Source organism: Schistocerca cancellata, chromosome 9 (genome assembly GCF_023864275.1).
Source record: "Schistocerca cancellata isolate TAMUIC-IGC-003103 chromosome 9, iqSchCanc2.1, whole genome shotgun sequence".
NCBI classification, from domain to species: domain Eukaryota; kingdom Metazoa; phylum Arthropoda; class Insecta; order Orthoptera; family Acrididae; genus Schistocerca; species Schistocerca cancellata.
Window position 1 is genome coordinate 173,292,491 of NC_064634.1, and position 19,467 is coordinate 173,311,957.

General features: G+C 40.5%; 1 protein-coding gene across 1 annotated transcript in view; it reads left to right on the forward strand.

Annotated features, from left to right (window-relative positions):
• Positions 1 to 16,986, forward strand: part of LOC126101268 (uncharacterized) — an 89,369-nt gene extending 72,383 nt beyond the window's left edge. The window contains exons 3-4 of the mRNA XM_049911953.1: positions 7,359 to 13,992; positions 16,954 to 16,986. Of these exons, the coding sequence (XP_049767910.1) occupies positions 7,359 to 13,992; positions 16,954 to 16,986 (6,667 nt within the window). The remainder of the gene's footprint in view (positions 1 to 7,358; positions 13,993 to 16,953) is intronic.
• Positions 16,987 to 19,467: the final 2,481 nt, after the last annotated feature.

Consider the following 19,467-nt stretch of genomic DNA (forward strand, 5'->3'; position numbering starts at 1 on the left):
TTGTGTGTATGTTTGTGTTTGTTTGTGTGTCTATCGACCTGCCAGCGCTTTTGTTTGGTAAGTCTCATCATCTTTCTTTTTAGATATATTTTTCCCACATGGAATGTTTCCCTCTATTATATTCATATCGTTATTTTAGAGTTTCAAACACATGAAAGTCACACAGTGAAAGGTCAGGACTGTAGGGTGGATGTTCCAGCATTTCCCACTGAAACAGCTGCAATGTTGCCTTCACCACATTGGCCATGTGTGGGTGGGCATTATCATGCTGGGGGGTAATGCGCTATGTAATGTTGGGCATTTATGGTGGTTCCCCACTCCAGGAACTCGACAACCATTGGGCTCTTGTGGCCAAAAAAGGATGACATCATGACGTTACCAGAAATGGTGTGCATGGCCTTTGATTCCTTTGGAGGTGGTGAAGTCGCATGTTTCCACTGCTTGCTCTGACACTAGTTTTCCAGTTCAAAATGGTGATACCATGTTTTGTCACCTGTGACAATACGTGACAGAAAGCCATATTCCTCCTCATGATAGCATTGCAGATGACTCAAAGACAGTGCCATTTGAGTATTGCACTGTTTGATGGTCAGTTGGTGGGGAACCCACTGCGCACAGATTGTTCTTAAGTTCAAGTGTTGATGCATTATGGTGTGGGCAGTGCCCGCACTCATACCCAGTAACCCAAGGATCTCATCCATGGTGATTCTGCAGTTGTCCAAGACTAAAGCATTCACTTCTGTAACCATTTCCGGTGTGATGACATGATGAGCCCATCCAGGATGAGCATCGTCTTCCAGTGACTCGCACCACTCAAGGAAAGGTTTGCGCTATTCCAACATGCTTGAATAACTCAGACAGTACTCACTGTACACAGCTTTCATCCATCGATACATTTCACGGCCTCCAGCTCCCTCTGCTGCCAAAAATCGAATCACTCCTCGTTGTTCCTGCTTTGTCACCTGCATGTTTGGTAGTGAACGATAACTTGTGTGACCACCTTCTGTTCAGCGTGAAACCACACTGGCGCAGTGCAACATCAAACGGTGCACACGTGTCGATCTCTCTACCAATAGATGGCGCCACCATACTCACAGTTAAGTGGTACCACCTTACGTGTAAGGCAAAGGTAGATGGACTGACCAGGTTTCATTTGAATGAACCTCGTACGAGTGTAGCCGGCACCTCTTTCAAAAACTGGCTGAAAAGATGGTGGTGAAAGTACGCTATTGTCAGCAATGTAATCTGTACCAGAACTTGAAGATCAGACACTTTAATTATGCATGGAAGTGTTCCCAACTATTGTTTATGGTCAGTTTGGTTCTTCTGTATGCCATTTCAGTACAGATGAATAGGTAGCTACATACTAGACCCAGCAATAATTCTGTAATTACAGTCTGAGTGCAGATTACCTCTTTTGTGATAGGGTGGATCTTACGAAGAGTGATATAAGAATAAACTGTTATTTTGAAAGCCACACAATTGCCTTAAAATTTGACTAGGTTGGAATTTACTGTTATTTTTGAACTACAAGGACAAATAGAATTCTGGATTTCAAATTTATAAAAATACATAGACACTATTTTTCTTTTACAATGTGAATCCCTTCATTTACACACATGAGTTTCACATTGTCAGTCATAGTAAGTTTTGTGAAATCATTAATTAGTGTGGTAATTAAGCAATGCTATATGTCATACGTTACATGAAAAAAGAAGTAACAAACGTGTGTAGTCGAAGTTAGGTATCTGATAGTAGCTATGACAGAATTTACCATGAAAAATTGCAGCCCCTCTCAGCTTCATATTATGTTAACAGAGGAGATAATAAATTTTAGGATACTATAAAGTTGGATTTTTGTGTTAGAGAATAGTGTAGGCCATTGTATTGAAAAATATATATTAGCTAATACAAATCATCAGAGTTGTACTTACATTTTCAGTAAATGATGCTTTCTAATTAACATGGTCTCTAGCCAAACTAGAAGTTGAAGTTTTCATGCGTCTTCTATGCAATATGAAAATGACTATTGTAGAAATCAAATTAATTTGGAAAAAATTTATAATTATTGGGGAAGGGAAACATAACAGGTGGGAGCTACCCAACTAGCTATATTTCAAGGGCTTTTGTCAGAGAGAGGCAGAAGCTTGAGTAGCAGTGTCTCCGACCATTTTTTGGATGGTATGCCAAGGAGAATACAAGCATATCAAAATGCATAGGGTGGAACAACAATGCTGACTGTTACCCAACAGTGTATTTTGATTTTGCAGAGCTGTGCACTTTTGAACAGGCTGCATATATTTTGGTTATTGCTTTATTTTTATTTCACAGTAAAGTAATGCCCTACTTGAGTCTAAAGCCCATATTCATTTGCAGATTTGCAAAACGTTTTTTAAGGAGTTTTGCCGATATATACTGTTGAAATGTTTGCTAATGATAATACAGGAATCTCCTAGCAGTCTTAACAAAATCTACTTTACATACTGAGCAAGGTGGTGCAGAGGTTAGCACACTGGATTTGCGTTCGAGAGGGTGACAGTTCAAACCCTCATCTGGTCGTCCCAATTTAGGTTTTCTGTGATTTCCTAAAATCGATTCAGGTAAATGCTGGGATGGTTCCTGTGAAAGGGTATGGCCGATTTGCTTCCCTATCCTTCCCTCTTCTGATGGGATCGATGACCTCACTGTTTGGTCGCCTCTCCCGAATCAACCAACCAACTAACCTACTGTATGTAAGAAGTAAGTGATAAGAAAGTATTGAAAGATTTTCTCATGTTTTTATTTATGAGGCTGTTTTAGAGTGCACTGTTATATCGGAGAAGAGTAAAATACTTGATTATACGAGGGATGTTTATAATGTATCAGACTTTTATTGTTGTTGTTGTGGTCTTCAGTCCTGAGACTGGTTTGATGCAGCTCTCCATGCTACTCTATCCTGTGCAAGCTTCTTCATCTCCCAGTACCTACTGCAACCTACATCCTTCTGAATCTGCTTAGTGTATTGATCTCTTGGTCTCCCTCTACGATTTTTACCCTCCACGCTGCCCTCCAATGCTAAATTTGTGATCCCTCGATGCCTCAGAATATGTCCTACCAACCGATCCCTTCTTCTAGTCAAGTTGTGCCACAAACTTCTCTTCTCCCCAATCCTATTCAATACCTCCTCATTAGTTACGTGATCTACCCACTTTATCTTCAGCATTCTTCTGTAGCACCACATTTCGAAAGCTTCTATTCTCTTCTTGTCCAAACTAGTTATCGTCCATGTCTCACTTCCATACATGGCTACACTCCATACAAATACTTTCAGAAACGACTTCCTGACACCTAAATCTATATTCGATGTTAACAAATTTCTCTTCTTCAGAAACGCTTTCCTTGCCATTGCCAGTCTACATTTTATATCCTCTCTACTTCGACCATCATCGGTTATTTTACTCCCTAAATAGCAAAACTCCTTTACTACTTTAAGTGTCTCATTTCCTAATCTAATTCCCTCAGCATCACCCGACTTAATTTGACTACATTCCATTATCCTCGTTTTGTTTTTGTTGATGTTCATCTTATATCCTCCTTTCAAGACACTGTCCATTCCGTTCAAATGCTCTTCCAAGTCCTTTGCTGTCTCTGACAGAATTACAATGTCATCGGCGAACCTCAAAGTTTTTACTTCTTCTCCATGAATTTTAATACCTACTCCGAATTTTTCTTTTGTTTCCTTTACTGCTTGCTCAATATACAGATTGAATAACATCGGGGAGAGGCTACAACCCTGTCTCACTCCTTTCCCAACCACTGCTTCCCTTTCATGCCCCTCGACTCTTATAACTGCCATCTGGTTTCTGTACAAATTGTAAATAGCCTTTCGCTCCCTGTATTTTACCCCTGCCACCTTCAGAATTTGAAAGAGAGTATTCCAGTCAACATTGTCAAAAGCTTTCTCTAAGTCTACAAATGCTAGAAATGTAGGTTTGCCTTTTCTTAATCTTTCTTCCAAGATAAGTCGTAAGGTCAGTATTGCCTCACGTGTTCCAACATTTCTACGGAATCCAAACTGATCTTCCCCGAGGTCAGCTTCTACCAGTTTTTCCATTCGTCTGTAAAGAATTCGCGTTAGTATTTTGCAGCTGTGACTTATTAAACTGATAGTTCGGTAACTTTCACATCTGTCAACACCTGCTTTCTTTGGGATTGGAATTATTATATTCTTCTTAAAGTCTGAGGGTATTTCGCCTGTCTCATACATCGTGCTCACCAGATGGTAGAGTTTTGTCATGACTGGCTCTCCCGAGGCCATCAGTAGTTCTAATGGAATGTTGTCTACTCCCGGGGCCTTGTTTTGTCTCAGGTCTTTCAGTGCTCTGTCAAACTCTTCACGCAGTATCTTATCTCCCATTTCATCTTCATCTACATCCTCTTCCATTTCCATAATATTGTCCTCAAGTACATCGCCCTTGTATAAACCCTCTATATACTCCTTCCACCTATCTGCTTTCCCTTCTTTGCTTAGAACTGGGTTGCCATCTGAGCTCTTGATATTCATACAAGTGGTTCTCTTCTCTCCAAAGGTCTCTTTAATTTTCCTGTAGGCAGTATCTATCTTACCCCTAGTGAGACAAGCATGACTTTTATTAATGAAAAGAATCTTTATTCTTTATTCAGATAGACCTGTTTTATACTAGTCATCCTTTAGCTTCTACACACCTCTCCCAATGGTGCTGCTGTTGCTGGAAGCATTATTGGAAAGCCCCCTTTAGCGTGGTGCGGAGCTGCTCCGTCATACTCTTCATAATTTCTTCCCTGTTCTGAAATTTGATCCCTTTCAGAGTCCTTTTCAATTTAAAGAAAAGTCAGAAGTCACTCAGTGCTACATCAAGAGTATAGGGGGACAGATAAACCACAGTCTTGTTGTGTTTGGCCAAAAATCTCTGAATCAGTTGAGAATAATGAGTGGATTCATTAGCGTGGTAAAGGTGCCAACTGCTTACTGCCAACAAGTCTGGCTGTTTGTATCTCACTGCTTCACGAAGATGAAACCTCTTAGTAGTACACCTTATTGACATTAGTATTCTCTGGGGTGAGCTTGTGATGGATCATACCATTGGAGTAAAAATATATGTTCAGCATGACTTTCACATTGCTGTGGACCTGCTTTGATTTTCTGGGACTCGAGGGTGATGGATGCTTCCATAACAATGACTGGAATTTTGTTTATGGGTCATTCCCATAAAGCCATGACTCATGACCAGCGATCACTGTTTTAAGAAAGTTTGGATTACTGTTCACAGTATCCAGCATGCCTTGTGTGATCTCTGATCATACACTCCTGGAAATGGAAAAAAGAACACATTGACACCGGTGTGTCGGACCCACCATACTTGCTCCGGACACTGCGAGAGGCCTGTACAAGCAATGATCACACGCACGGCACAGCGGACACACCAGGAACCGCGGTGTTGGCCGTTGAATGGCGCTAGCTGCGCAGCATTTGTGCACCGCCACCGTCAGTGTCAGCCAGTTTGCCGTGGCATACGGTGCTCCATCGCAGTCTTTAACACTGGTAGCATGCCACGACAGCGTGGACGTGAACCGTATGTGCAGTTGACGGACTTTGAGCGAGGGCATATAGTGGGCATGCGGGAGGCCGGGTGGACGTACCGCCGAATTGCTCAACACGTGGGGCGTGAGGTCTCCACAGTACATCGATGTTGTCGCCAGTGGTCGGCGGAAGGTGCACGTGCCCGTCGACCTGGGACCGGACCGCAGCTACGCACGGATGCACGCCAAGACCGTAGGATCCTACGCAGTGCCGTAGGGGACCGCACCGCCACTTCCCAGCAAATTAGGGACACTGTTGCTCCTGGGGTATCGGCGAGGACCATTCGCAACCGTCTCCATGAAGCTGGGCTACGGTCCCGCACACCGTTCGGCTGTCTTCCGCTCACGCCCCAACATCGTGCAGCCCGCCTCCAGTGGTGTCGCGACAGGCGTGAATGGAGGGACGAATGGAGACGTGTCGTCTTCAGCGATGAGAGTCGCTTCTGCCTTGGTGCCAAAGATGGTCGTATGCGTGTTTGGCGCCGTGCAGGTGAGCGCCACAATCAGGACTGCATACGACCGAGGCACACAGGGCCAACACTCGGCATCATGGTGTGGTGATCGTCGAGGGGACACTGAATAGTGCACGGTACATCCAAACCGTCATCGAACCCATCGTTCTACCATTCCTAGACCGGCAAGGGAACTTGCTGTTCCAACAGGACAATGCACGTCCGCATGTATCCCGTGCCACCCAATGTGCTCTAGAAGGTGTAAGTCAACTACCCTGGCCAGCAAGATCTCCGGATCTGTCCCCCATTGAGCATGTTTGGGACTGGATGAAGCGTCGTCTCACACGGTCTGCACGTCCAGCACGAACACTGGTCCAACTGAGGCGCCAGGTGGAAATGGCATGGCAAGCCGTTCCACAGGACTACATCCAGCATCTCTACGATCGTCTCCATGGGAGAATAGCAGCCTGCATTGCTGCGAAAGGTGGATATACACTGTACTAGTGCCGACATTGTGCATGCTCTGTTGCCTGTGTCTATGTGCCTGTGGTTCTGTCAGTGTGATCATGTGATGTATCTGACCCCAGGAATGTGTCAATAAAGTTTCCCCTTCCTGGGACAATGAATTCACGGTGTTCTTATTTCAATTTCCAGGAGTGTAGTTGCTTCTGCTTGGTTGTTAACAGCTTTGGCACAAATTTCGATGGGATCCTCCTGAAGTGTAGATGTTCTGTTCAAAATGGAATGAATGCATCCAGTGCCAACTTTATCAGCAAATTCTCTGATCGTGATTCATCTATCCTGCATCACCAGAGTCCTTAGGTGATCAATAACAACCTCATTTGCAGATGTTGAGGGCCTACCTGAATGTGCCTCACTCTTAACTGATGAGTAGCCACATTTGAAGCAGTTGTACCCATCCTTCATCTGTGTGGTATCCATTGCTGCATCCCTAAACACTTGTTAATATTTTAGATTGTTTCAGCTTGAGAATCGCCAAGTTTAAAACAAAATTTGATGCAATAACATTGTTCCACTTACTCACGACACAAAGCCCACTGACTACCACTTACACATATTCACTTGTCAACAGCTATCTAGTGACTGGTTGTTTCCGCAGTCAAGAAAAACATCAGGCATGCACACTACATTCTATTCTTCATGCCCTGTTATACTTCATTGCAATGTTTTGAACATGTTTTATGAAGTTAATAAATTGCATTAGCTGCATTAGGAAATCACTTAATTTTTTAAATTTAAGAAATATATTAGTGTTATTTCAAAAATTTTTTTTCTTTCTTTTTCAAGGAACAACCAGTTGATTTTTCGACGCAAGAAAATATCACACAAAACAGAAGTAGAATGCCAACAACATACTGATGACACCAGAGTACATCAGAAGCAGGAATTGGCACACAATTATTCCAATGTTCAGTGGCATGAAGAAGGATTACATTTGATTTCTGGCACAAGTAACAGGGTTACAGATATCGTTGAAGATGCACGTGATATACTAAAAGCAGACAACAATCTGCCTGACACTAACACTTGTTCATCAAGCATCAGTAATGAATTAAATGATGTGAGTAGTTTAGAAGGAGACTCCTCTGCCTCTTCAGAAATCCTTCCTGTGGACTCAATTGAAGACGATTATAGTACTTGGAAGGCTCGGAAGAATGTGGTTGAGACTGTGTTCAGTGCACGAATGAGAAAGCGACTGAATGCTTCCACAGAAAAGAATAAGAAAGAAATATTTGATTCTACCAATATCAAACAGTTACGTGTCTCAGGAAGTCATGATGAAAAGATAAATAGGAATAAAGTGGAGAATCACCCAAATGATGAGACAGTTAGGCATAGTAATCTTCAAGAACTTGAGGCCACAGATATTGTGAAAGGAGCAGCTCAAAACGAAAAAAAATCTATTAAAGCAGCTAGTGTAGTTGATGAATTAGAATCAAATCCTTCTGGATCTGTAGAATTTCATTCTGTGGATGCAAAACAAGACCATCATAGTAGCACAAACATTCAGAAGAATGTGGTTGAGGCTGTTTCCAGTGAACAAATGAGAAAGCAACTGAATGCTTCTGCAGAGAAAGTTGGTAAAGAAATAGTTGTCTGCACAGGTACTAAACAGTCATATGATTCCACAATTGATGAGGCCAAAATAAGTAACAGTAAGGAGGAGAGACAGACTAAAAATGACACAGCTGGACATAATACTCTTCAGAAGTTCGAGACCACAGAATCAGAGAAAGAAGAAACACAAAATGAAAAAAAATCTGTGAATGCAGGTAATGTGATTGATGAATTAGAATCAAGTACCTCTGGATCTGTAGAATTCCATTCTGTGGAGGCAAAACAAGGTCATCATTGTACCACAGATGTACAGAATAATGTGATTGAGGCTGTTTTCAGTGAACAAAGGAAAAACCAATTGCATGTTTCTGCAGAAAAAAATGATAAAGAAATACCAGTCTGCACAGGTACTGAGCAGTCATATGACTCTAGAATTGGTGAGATGAAGATAAATAGCAGTAAAGAGGAGAGAGACATAAATAATGAAATAGCTAGGCATAATACTCTTCAAGAGCTTGAGGCCTCAGATGTTGTGAAAGAAGCAACCCAAAGTGAAAGAAAATCTGCAGGAAATATAATTGGTGAATTAGGATCAAAGTCTTCCCAATCTGAGGAACTCAATTCTGAGGATGCCGAGCAAGATCATAATTCTACCACAAAAGTTCAGAAGAATGTGTTTGGGACTGTCTTCACTGAACAAGTGAGAAAGAAGCAATTGAATACTTCTACAGAGAAAGATGATAAAGACATATTCGTCTATACAGGTACTAAACAGTCATGTGCCTCTAAAATTGATGAGGTTAAGATAAATAGCAGTACAGAGGAGAGAGAAACAGATGAGACATCTAGGCATAATGCTTGTCAGGCGCTTGGGGCCAAGGAATTGGAGGTAGAAGCAACTCAAAAAGAAAAAGACTCTGTTAACGCAAGTAATATAATTGGTAAACTAGAGTCAGATTCCTCTGGAGGTATAGAATTACATCTTGTGGATGCAAAGCAAGACTATTATTGTACCACAAATGGTCAGAAGAATGTGGCCGAGACTGTGTTTAGTACACAATTGAGGAAGCAGTTCAGTGCTTCCATTGAGGTAGAATGTAATGATATTCTTGTCTGTACTGGTGCTAAACAGCCATGTGACTCTCAGAATTGTAATGTGAAGGTAAACAGCAGTAAAAAAGAAAGAGATGAAAATGATGATTCAAGTGTGCATAATACTCATAAAAAACTTGAGCACATTGAAAATTTGACGGAAGTGTCTCGTAATGGAAGAACTTTTCTTAATGCAGATAGTGTGTCTCGGGAATTAAGTTCCTATCAGTCTGTAGAATTCCAATTTGCAGGTGCAAAACAAGACCATAATTGTACCCCAGATGTTCAATATGAAGGGACTGAGACGGTGCCCATTATGCAATTGAAAAAGCATTTAAATGCATCCAAAGAGAAGGATGAGCAAGATACACTTGTTTATGCACGTACTAAACAACCAGATGGCTCTGGAAGTCACGATGACAACATTATCGTCAATGAGGGGGAAGGAGACACAAATGATGCTACAGATAAGCATGAGACTGTTCAGAAGTTTGAGAATACCACAGATGTGAAAGAAGTAGCTCTAAATGAAAGAAAATTTGCTGATGCAATTAATATCGTAGAAGAAACATCATTTGGCAATCCAGATCTTGATAATGGTAGTAAAGATTCAAGACCTGAACCTGTTAATGCAAGAACTTCTCCTAATGAACAGTGTAGTTACAGTATTCATTCTAAAAAATACCATTCTCGTTTATCAGATATTGGATCTCACAACCCTACCATTCAAAATTGCCATAGATCAAGCTCTCAAAGCTCTTCTACAAAAAGTTCATCAGTTGATTCCTGTGTGATACAGTCAGAAGAACGCGAAAATGCACAGAAGTCTTCACTGAGAGAGAGTACAAAACACGCAAAACAGGATGTGAAAACAAATTATCATATTAGAGGGAAACAAACGGAATTTAGGCCTAAGACATCTCCCAGTGTAAGAGTTGCAAACAGTGTAAAATCAAAGTATTCACGATCAAGATCGAAAACTCCATTTGACAGCTCACGTTTCAAAATTCCAAAACTATCATCAAAGCAGAGGGTGCGCGTTGAGAGATCTTCTGTGTTAGAGCAAATTGACAGTGAGTCTGACAGTGCGCGAACGAGGTACTCCAGACAATATTCAGCCCATAATAGCCATAAATCTTATACATCTTACAGTAGCCATTCACGTGTGAGACAATCATTTAGAGATAGTCAGCATTACACAGACCATCGAAAATATAAGCATCGTGACTCTTCACCTGCTCGAGGGCGGTCCTCATCTCGTTCCAGGCACGAAAGGAGACATGGCAGTGCAAAATTTCGTGATAAAGACAAGAGGCATATTGCAACTAGACACCAAAATGTATCTAAAAGGTCTGATTCAACTAGAATGGAAACTGCTAATGATTTGTTGAAAAAGAAAATGTACATTGTAGAGGCAGAAAAAGTTATACACAGTCAGAAGCAGTCTCGAAATGTAGATTTCTCATTGGACGATTACAGAAGAGAGATAGTCACTGGCAAAAGTGGCACAACCAGTTCTATTCTGGGAGATGATAAACATTGTAAACACTCTCAGATAATACCTGAATATCGGAAAGTGACAGCGGAAAATTATAATGAAAGGAAAACACAAAGAATGGAAACAGAGGATCTCAATACTTCCAAGGGATATGAATATAAATTAAAGAAGATTACATTTGAGAACAAGGAATGTAGAAAACCTGTTTTAGATTTGTGCCATAGGTTAGTTTCTAATTCAAGTTCCAAATTGGATAAAATCCCAGACACTCCGGAACTATTTCATGCTGCGACAAATGAACCAAATCCACTTTGGAGCTCAGACCGTGCTCCCCGTCCCACTGAAGAACAAAGGAAAGAAAATATTGTGCCAACCTCTGATGCACAGAGTGTCACTAGCCAGGCATCAAATGACACTGAAGGGAAACTGAAGAGTGTCTGTAATTCAGCAGTGTTTAAAACAGATGGTGTTTCTGTTAGTATATTCCGTGAAACATGCGATTTTAGTACATCACGAAAAAGGAAGTCTGTTGTGATACGTTCTAAGAGAACTTCTGGATCCTGTGATGTAGACTCTCCTGAGGAAAAAAGACAAAGACTGAATAATAATGACAAAATAATTGTTGCTACAAATACTGCTTCAGTAAGGACAGTACTTGATGGCACTGTTACCAAGAGTGAGCAGACAGTTGTGGAGAAAACTGCCTCTGTTGAAACTAATGTCATTTCTCCTGTACAAAGTTTCATTGGTGGATCAAGGACAGAGAGAGTGCAGAACATTAGTTGCACCACGAATAAACAACACACATCAGTTAATGATTTAGGTAAGCTTGATCATAATCGTGATCTAGAAGATGTTAAAACTCACAAGGAAAAAGCTAGTAATACTGCACTTCATTCAGAACATGTTTCAGAAATTAAAAATCCAGTGTCAGTCTGTAATAATTCTACAACTGTTTCTGCTCCATCATTAAATGTAGAAAGCAGTGTGCCTGGTAAAGTTGGTTGCATCTTGCAGGATGTTCCATTGGCTAAGGTGTCTGCTAATGAAGAGGGCTTGCTCTGTTCCATGAAAGACTTTGCAGATCACCATGAACTGAGATTTACAAATTTGAGAGTCGAACGGCCAGAAAAAAGAGAACTTGTGAGTAAAAGAAAGAGCAGAAGGGAAACAAGAATTGAGGATATGAGGGAAGAACTAGAGGAAGGAGAAATTGTAGATGGTAGTCCTGTGAAAACTTCCCCTGCAGTGTCAAAATTTTCTGAACCAGTGCACAACATGACATCAGAGTCATCATGTCATAGAAATATTAATCCCACTTCATGTAGCAAGCGTTCTCTGGGAGATAATCTGTTGGCTAAAGAACGGCAACATGATACATATGAAAGACAAGAGATTGCTGACTTTGAAACCAGCAATAGATATAAAGTCTTAGAGAAGTTTCAGAATAATGACTCTGAAGAGTCAGGTGGAGCTAGGAAACAATCATCCCAGTGCACGAAGGCTAGGGAAGTAAAAGATAGTGTTACTATGAACAAAAAGTCAGAGGATATTGAATCAGTTCTTTTGGGTGCAAAATTTGAAAAAGAAAGTTGTGGCACAAATAATATTACATGTAATGCTGATAATAAGGATTTCTTTGAGCGAAGAGAGCTCGTAAATCATCAAGTTACTGATAGCGTAATTTCTAGTGAGGTATCAAAAAGTGTTTGTTTATGTAGTAATGCTTGTCAGTGTACAGAAAGTAACAAACAGTCAGAAAATCGTTCGGATGGAAATGAAATGAAATGTAAAGGTGAAGTACAATCTTCTAGTAATCCTAAATCTTTGAAAGATGGTTTTTCTCTGTGTGACAAGGAGGCGACTGTCTCAGAAGATGTAAATTTTTCTTTGCATGTCGAACCTGAAGAGATCTGTAAACAAATTGACGAGAGAAAATCTGATAAAAAGAATGAAACAGTTAAAACAAAACTAGCTAGTAGCTGCATTCAAGCATTATCAAGAGGTGATACTGTTATGAAGGATGTGGATGTTAGTAACAGACAGAAGCCAGAAATTGATAACTCACTTGTAAGTGGCATTAGTGTGCACAAAGACACTCAGCCTAACTCGTATCAGAAACTACTTTCAGAAAGCAATAAAAAAACCAGTGAGGCAAGTAAACATACCAGTGTACAAGACACTGGTGCTCCATTGAGTTCTAAGCTAGTTTCTCCTCCTAGGCGGAAAAAGAATGCGAGAATGACAATCTCAACATCACAAAGTTCACTACAGTCAGAAATTTTAATGGCAAATTTATTGCAGACTCATTCACCTTATAAAGTTGGTATTCATGATGAATTTGTTACCTTAAGTACCAAGTACAGTGAAGAAATTGCAAGTGGTGCTAGCTGCGATAATGATAATGAGTCACTAAATTGTAACTCATGCAAAAGTGCAATAAATATGCAGTCAGGTGATAAACACAACAGTAAAAGTCAAAGAATCACAAGATCTAAAACAACTAGGTTGTCTTCTCCTGGCTGCAGGCCAGATGAAAGAAACTGCAATTCCAAAAAGAGTTTAAAATCATCCAAGAAGAAATTGCAAAAATTGATGAATTTTGAAAATGAACAAATTAAACTTGAAGAGGGGTCATGTAAAATGAGACCACAGCTTTGTCAGTCAGAGCTACAAGACACTGATCTTATATGCAGCTATATTGCTGTGGATGATCTTAATGTTAGTACACATCTTGGAAATGAAACAACCTGTGTGCATACTTTTGGAGAACTGAAGAGTGGTAATTTTCAGGTCGAAAATGACAACAGGAAAGGTGAAACTGGACTACAGGAAATTTCAGAGGGGACTATAAATCAAAGAAGTCAGACTTTAGGGAAAGATAGTATGGAAATGGCTGCTAACGGTTATGCAGAGGGTAGAGGAGGAAAGGAGCCCCTCTCTGGTGAAGAACTGCTGAAAATACTGGAAGGCTCATTTGAAAATGAAAGTGGTGGAAGTGAAAATGTAGCAAAGGAATCTGACAGTCTGCAACTGGAAAATGCTGTGATGTCATGTCCACAGCAGTCTGAAATAATTACCAGTACAAATTTACCAAGTGCTACAAATAAAAAGAATATAATTGTACGGCGCCGATCTAGAAAATGTATTCTTGAAGAGGCTCCAATGAAATTCATCACAATTAAGCCACATGATGATACCAGTCCATCTGATTTAATTGGAAGTTCAGTCGCCATCACTGCTGATGAACCCCATACCAATAACAGCTCTCCTGTTTGTGTGACACCCTCAGTTCCATTGTGTCTGCAACATGATGATAACAGCTGTAGCTCTAGCAGCAGTTCAGATAGTAGCAGCAGTAGCAGCAGTGCAAGTAGCTGCAGCAGCAGTTGCAGTAATAGTTCAAGTCCTATGAGTCTCAGAAGTAGTGTGTCTGGCAGTTCAAAGAGTAGCACCAGTGGAAAACAGGAAGAGAGTGACAAGAATGATAATACCAAAATGTTGAAGTGCCTCCGTGCCACACCTGCAAGGCGATTGTACCAAAAGAAATCTCAAATGGCTGTTCATAAGCCACAAAATGACTATCAAGATCCTCAAGAACTTGAAATGTCTTTCAATAGTTCATCATCTGAAAATACGTCTGATGATACTTTTGTTCCTAAAAAAAATATCATGAAACAGTTGAGTGACACCTGGGTATCAAGAAAGAAAAGGCCAAGAAATAAAAGATAGCTCAGTTGTACTGAGCTTCTGAAAGTGTATGTGTATTTCAGTGTTTTCTGTATTGCTTGTAAATACTGTAAATTTTGTGAAATATCATTAATTTCATAACTATTTTGTTGAAATGGAATAACAGGAACTGCTTTACTCAGGACAATGCATTTCTAGCAGTTGGTTTTATTATTGCCCTTTGTAAACTACATGAGTAGAAAGAAAGTGACTGGGAGAAAAAAGATAGCTGTTGGTTCTTATGTACTGAGTATGTAGCACTCTCTCTCTCTCTCTCTCTCTCTCTGTGTCTGTGTGTGTGTGTGTGTGTGTGTGTGTGTGTGTGTGTGTGTGTGTGTGTGTGGGCGGTGGGCGCGTGCGCGCACATGCACGTTCGTTCGTTCATGGTTTTCTATTTTGCTTGTAAATTTTGTGACGTGTAAATATTTTTAATTTTATAATTCATTTGTTGAAATGCATTGTCACATTCATCGGATGAAATAAGAACAACTTACACGTGTTCTGCTTCACTCATGGCAGTGCATTTCTGGCAGATGTTTGTGTTATTACTATTTTTAAGTACATGGTTAAAATGGTAGAGACTTAGAAATGCTACTTCATTTGCACTGAGCTTCTGCAGGTGTGTGTATATTTTGAGTGTTTTTTATAGATCTTGTAAATGCTGTAAGTATTATGAAATATTTGTGTATAATATCTTTAATTTTATAACTTTTGTTAATATTGATACTCTCACTCACTGCCTGAAATAACAGGAACTTACCAAGTATTTCTTTACTCAGGGGAATGCATTTGTGGCATTTGTTTTTATTGTTGCCCTTTTTTTAACCATGCAAAAATCTATCCTATGAGGCTGTGTCATCTACGTATAATCCTACAACTGAAAAAATGTTGAAAGATAAGTTCTGTGTTTGTGAAAAGTTATCAGTTTTAGTCTCATGTATGTGAGCTCTGAATGCAACTCCATGTCTGTTGTTAGGTACTGGTGAAATAAATAAATTTTATTTGATGTGGTTTTGGAAGGCAACATATACACCTATTTTTCATCAGAGATAGATAGTACGTAATGTTGTACAGTTCGGTAATTTTTGTTAACAGCTTCAGTGCCACATTTGTTTAGTTTAAAGTGGCTGGAATTATGTTTACACTTGATTCACAGTGCTCACTCCATACTGTTAATTGTCCTTTTTTTTGTGAATGAGAATTTTTGGGCTAAACAAAATCTGCTCTGTGATGATATATATTTTTGTGAAATGAAAGTATTTGTTGTGTAAAAAGTACTTCTGTAAATAAAATGTTGTTATTGAAGGTCTAGAGTCATTCCTCCCCCACCCCCCTCCCTTTCTCTCTCTCTCTCTCTCTCTCTCTCTCTCTCTCTCTCTCTCTCTCTCTCTCTCTCTGTGTGTGTGTGTGTGTGTGTGTGTGTGTGTGTGTGTGTGTGTGTAGCAATGTTATCATTATCACGATTCACAAAGACAAAGCACAATATAGCAGGACCGATGACCTCGGCAGTTTGTCCCTTAAGAATTCACACACACACACACACACACACACACACACACACACACAAATAGAAATACATGGGCAGTCATGTAACAGTCATGTAAGATATGACACCCAGTTTACTCTGTGAACTCTTGAAGGTACTGGTACATGTTTGTTGGCAAATGATAGTAAAGAGGGGTGTGGAGTAATCTGTGATTAATATTTGTAACTCATATCATCTGATATATTGAAGCAAGCAGTTTTATTTAAATGTAATGGAGTACTTTTTTAATGGTATTTGAAAGCTGCTGATGAGACAAGCATTTTCATATAACAGGAAGTAATGACGGCATATGCAAAATTATCTGAGAATGTGATATCATTGTGATGTAAGAGGGCCAGGATCGGCAAAAATAGTGTAAACACCACCAAGCAAGGCCCTTATGCCAGATTCCATCTCAGGGATAAGCCTTTCATGTGTTTACTTGTCTTTGGTGCATAACATGCAGGAAGTGTATCTTTTATTGACGTACCTGTTGACATATAACTCACTTCTGCTTCAAAATTGCTCAAATGCAGCTCTTTCCACAGACATGCATTTGAAACTAACTCCCTTAGCCACTTCTGAAAAACAATACATTAGCTTATCAGTAGTTCTGGTCACTAAAATCATGACTGAACCTGTATTTCTGTTGTATAAAGTACTGCCAAGAGAAACTAAATTTCATCTTAGTAGTCTCCTGTATTTAACTACAGCACCTGGCACAAGTCCCACTTGGTGGAGTTTTTGCTATAGCAGCGGATTACAACTACCTTATCCAGTTTTAGAACACTTTTCAGATACTTTTGGAAAAAGCTTCAGTACCAGTACTATTAACTGTTAAGTGACTGTAATCAATTTTTGGAAGCTTTTGAATGTCGATGAACTATCTAAATATCCATCATGTCTAGGGTGCCTCCTGCAGTAGGAAATGAAAAATGTAGGCATAAAAAATTTACCTTTGTCTGTGGCCTGTTTCACAGAAAACCAACATCGCCAAGAACATAATGTTCTAATTGAAACATTTGCTTAAACATCTCATTTATACAAGAGTTAGTAGTATTAACCATGTAAAAAAATCAGTAGAATAAAGACTCATTATTGTCTATACAATTTTAACTGCCCCTGCACTTTACTTTTGCGAGGGATTCTGTGCTGAGAAAACAACATAGCTTTTGCAGCGCAGTCTGTGCTGAGAAAACCACATATGATCTAACAAATTAACCCACATCCTCTTTAAACCCATATGTACTTTGTCAAATTAACAGCACCCTCTCAAAGTGCCACCTCCCCCCCCCCTTTTTTATGTTGGAGCAATTCGTCACTCTTCTGTAAGGGCAATCAAGTCAGCCACACTCCAATTCTTGCTTTAGCAGTGGGTAAGTAAATTACTTATTTTTTTATGTCAACAAAATGGTTAAAATTGACCAAAATAGATTATCTATATACCAGAAACTGAAACTGGAAATGTCTTCTTTTTGTTTATCTATACTATGACATTTTATTGACGTATGTATAGTAAAATAGATTTGCGCAGGCACACAGCGAAGTAAATCATTTGCACAAGTATGCGTATCTTGTGGTTTTATGTGAGTGCTACATACTAAATGCACAGTTCCAATACTGTGGCTATAGTGGTACAAGCGCTATGGCTAACTGTGCAACATTCCAATTTTAATGTAACTAGACGCAACCCTTTCCAATTGTGCATTTGTAGTTGCACAACTGCTGATCAGTCAAATCACACACAGCTTTGGTGTGTCTGCTTTTGCACAACTACTGATGCATGGCTGGAAAGGGTTACATTCAGTTGTGTTAAAGGAGTGTCATTGGATAGGTGCACAGTTATCTGCGTGGCTCGTTATGCCTAATCATCGCATTGGACTTGCATGTTAATACTTAGTTGTGTAGTGGGAACTTGTGACACCGAATGTAACAGCAACACCAAATGTAGCGACAAGAGGTAGAAGGCGCCGTATTAAGACTCGTCCGAACTTTCCAAGTGGTTTATTGTTTCCAACTACAGTGCCATGTTCCCCTCAGTCCGCGTCACCCGGTCTCGCAATGCTGAGGACTCCACTTCGCTGACTGTGAAATGGCTTGGCACGGAGTGGCTGCCCCAGACCTGTGCACGCACTGCTGTGTGTCGGCCTTGTATAGCCGTGACATCAGGATGCGCCGACAGTCGACTCAGCAGTTTCGCCCCTGCCGCCTCAGCGCCGCCCACTGGGAGCCGCAGGCGGCCCGCAGCACACTTCTTTGCCGTCGTGGTTCAGATTGCGGGCAACAACAAGCCCCTGCAATCCAGCATCTGAATCTGCGGCCCTCACCCTAGATGTCTCCGCTGCATGTTGGGAGCCAACAAGACTGTCTGCAGTAGCGAGCCGTGGCATGACCCACTGCTGGCTGGCTGCGGACCCCGCGTTGTCCTCAGAGGATGATTTAGTGCATCAGTTTAGGGACGCTTATAGAGAATATGTATTTATGCTAAACGGTATAAGGTGTGCAAACAGGTACTTTGATTTTAGGCAAGCAATAAGGGTCAACCTTTAACTAACTCTTATCTTGTTTGGGTAGGCACCTATGACATATTTCCTTACTTTTAGAAAACTCAAATGTGGTCTAGTGCCCCTTAAAACACATGACATGAAACAAAATGTAAAAATTCCTTCCTGGATGACCACTGCTCGATGAACCCCTTACCTAGTTGTCTCACTCCCTCGGTATCCAATCTACTGGGACTTGGACTACTCTTGATTCCCTCTTGGAATTGGCTCTCCAGCTGATCAGAATAGAAACAACACATAACAAAGTTAAGGCTGTGATGACACTTGGCAAAGCGGTGCTCAAAATGATAGTTGTTTGCCATTGCCTTTCCCTATACTGAGCGACACATTGCACAAGCTGTTCGGCTGGTAGCGCTCCTTTTGCTCTAAAATGAACTGGTTTACGGATCTCAACAGACCTGGCTCCAGAGTTTGATTTAACAAGGTCAGATTCTGCCTTGGCAAAAACTCTTAAGTTGCTTCTGGCCAGTACAGCTGTGGCTGTGTAAAATTCAATTGTGTGACTCCTGAAATTGATGCTGGCAGATGGAAGGTTGGTCCAATTATGTTACACTGAGTTCCATTGATTAAAATTCGTTCCCCTTAAGCTCTATATGTTTTGCTTCTGCAAATACTCCCTGTTCAAAATAACTTGCTTCTACTACCAAATTCTCTTAGGTGTAGAAGATCCAATACATTCCAACCCGTTGCAAGCTCAATTTTGGCTCCACAATGTCTGGTGGACAGTCTATTCCTTTCTCCATAGCTAAAAATAACTGGACTGTGCACGTGTCAGGGTTGGTGCTTATCACCCTGGCTGGACATACTGTTATCTTCCGTCTATGGAAGAGACTGCTGTCCCCAGCAGGCTCACATACTCAAAAACACATACAACATATGAAAATACAATGCCTAATTAATCTGCCCAAACCCAATGATACACAACAAGAA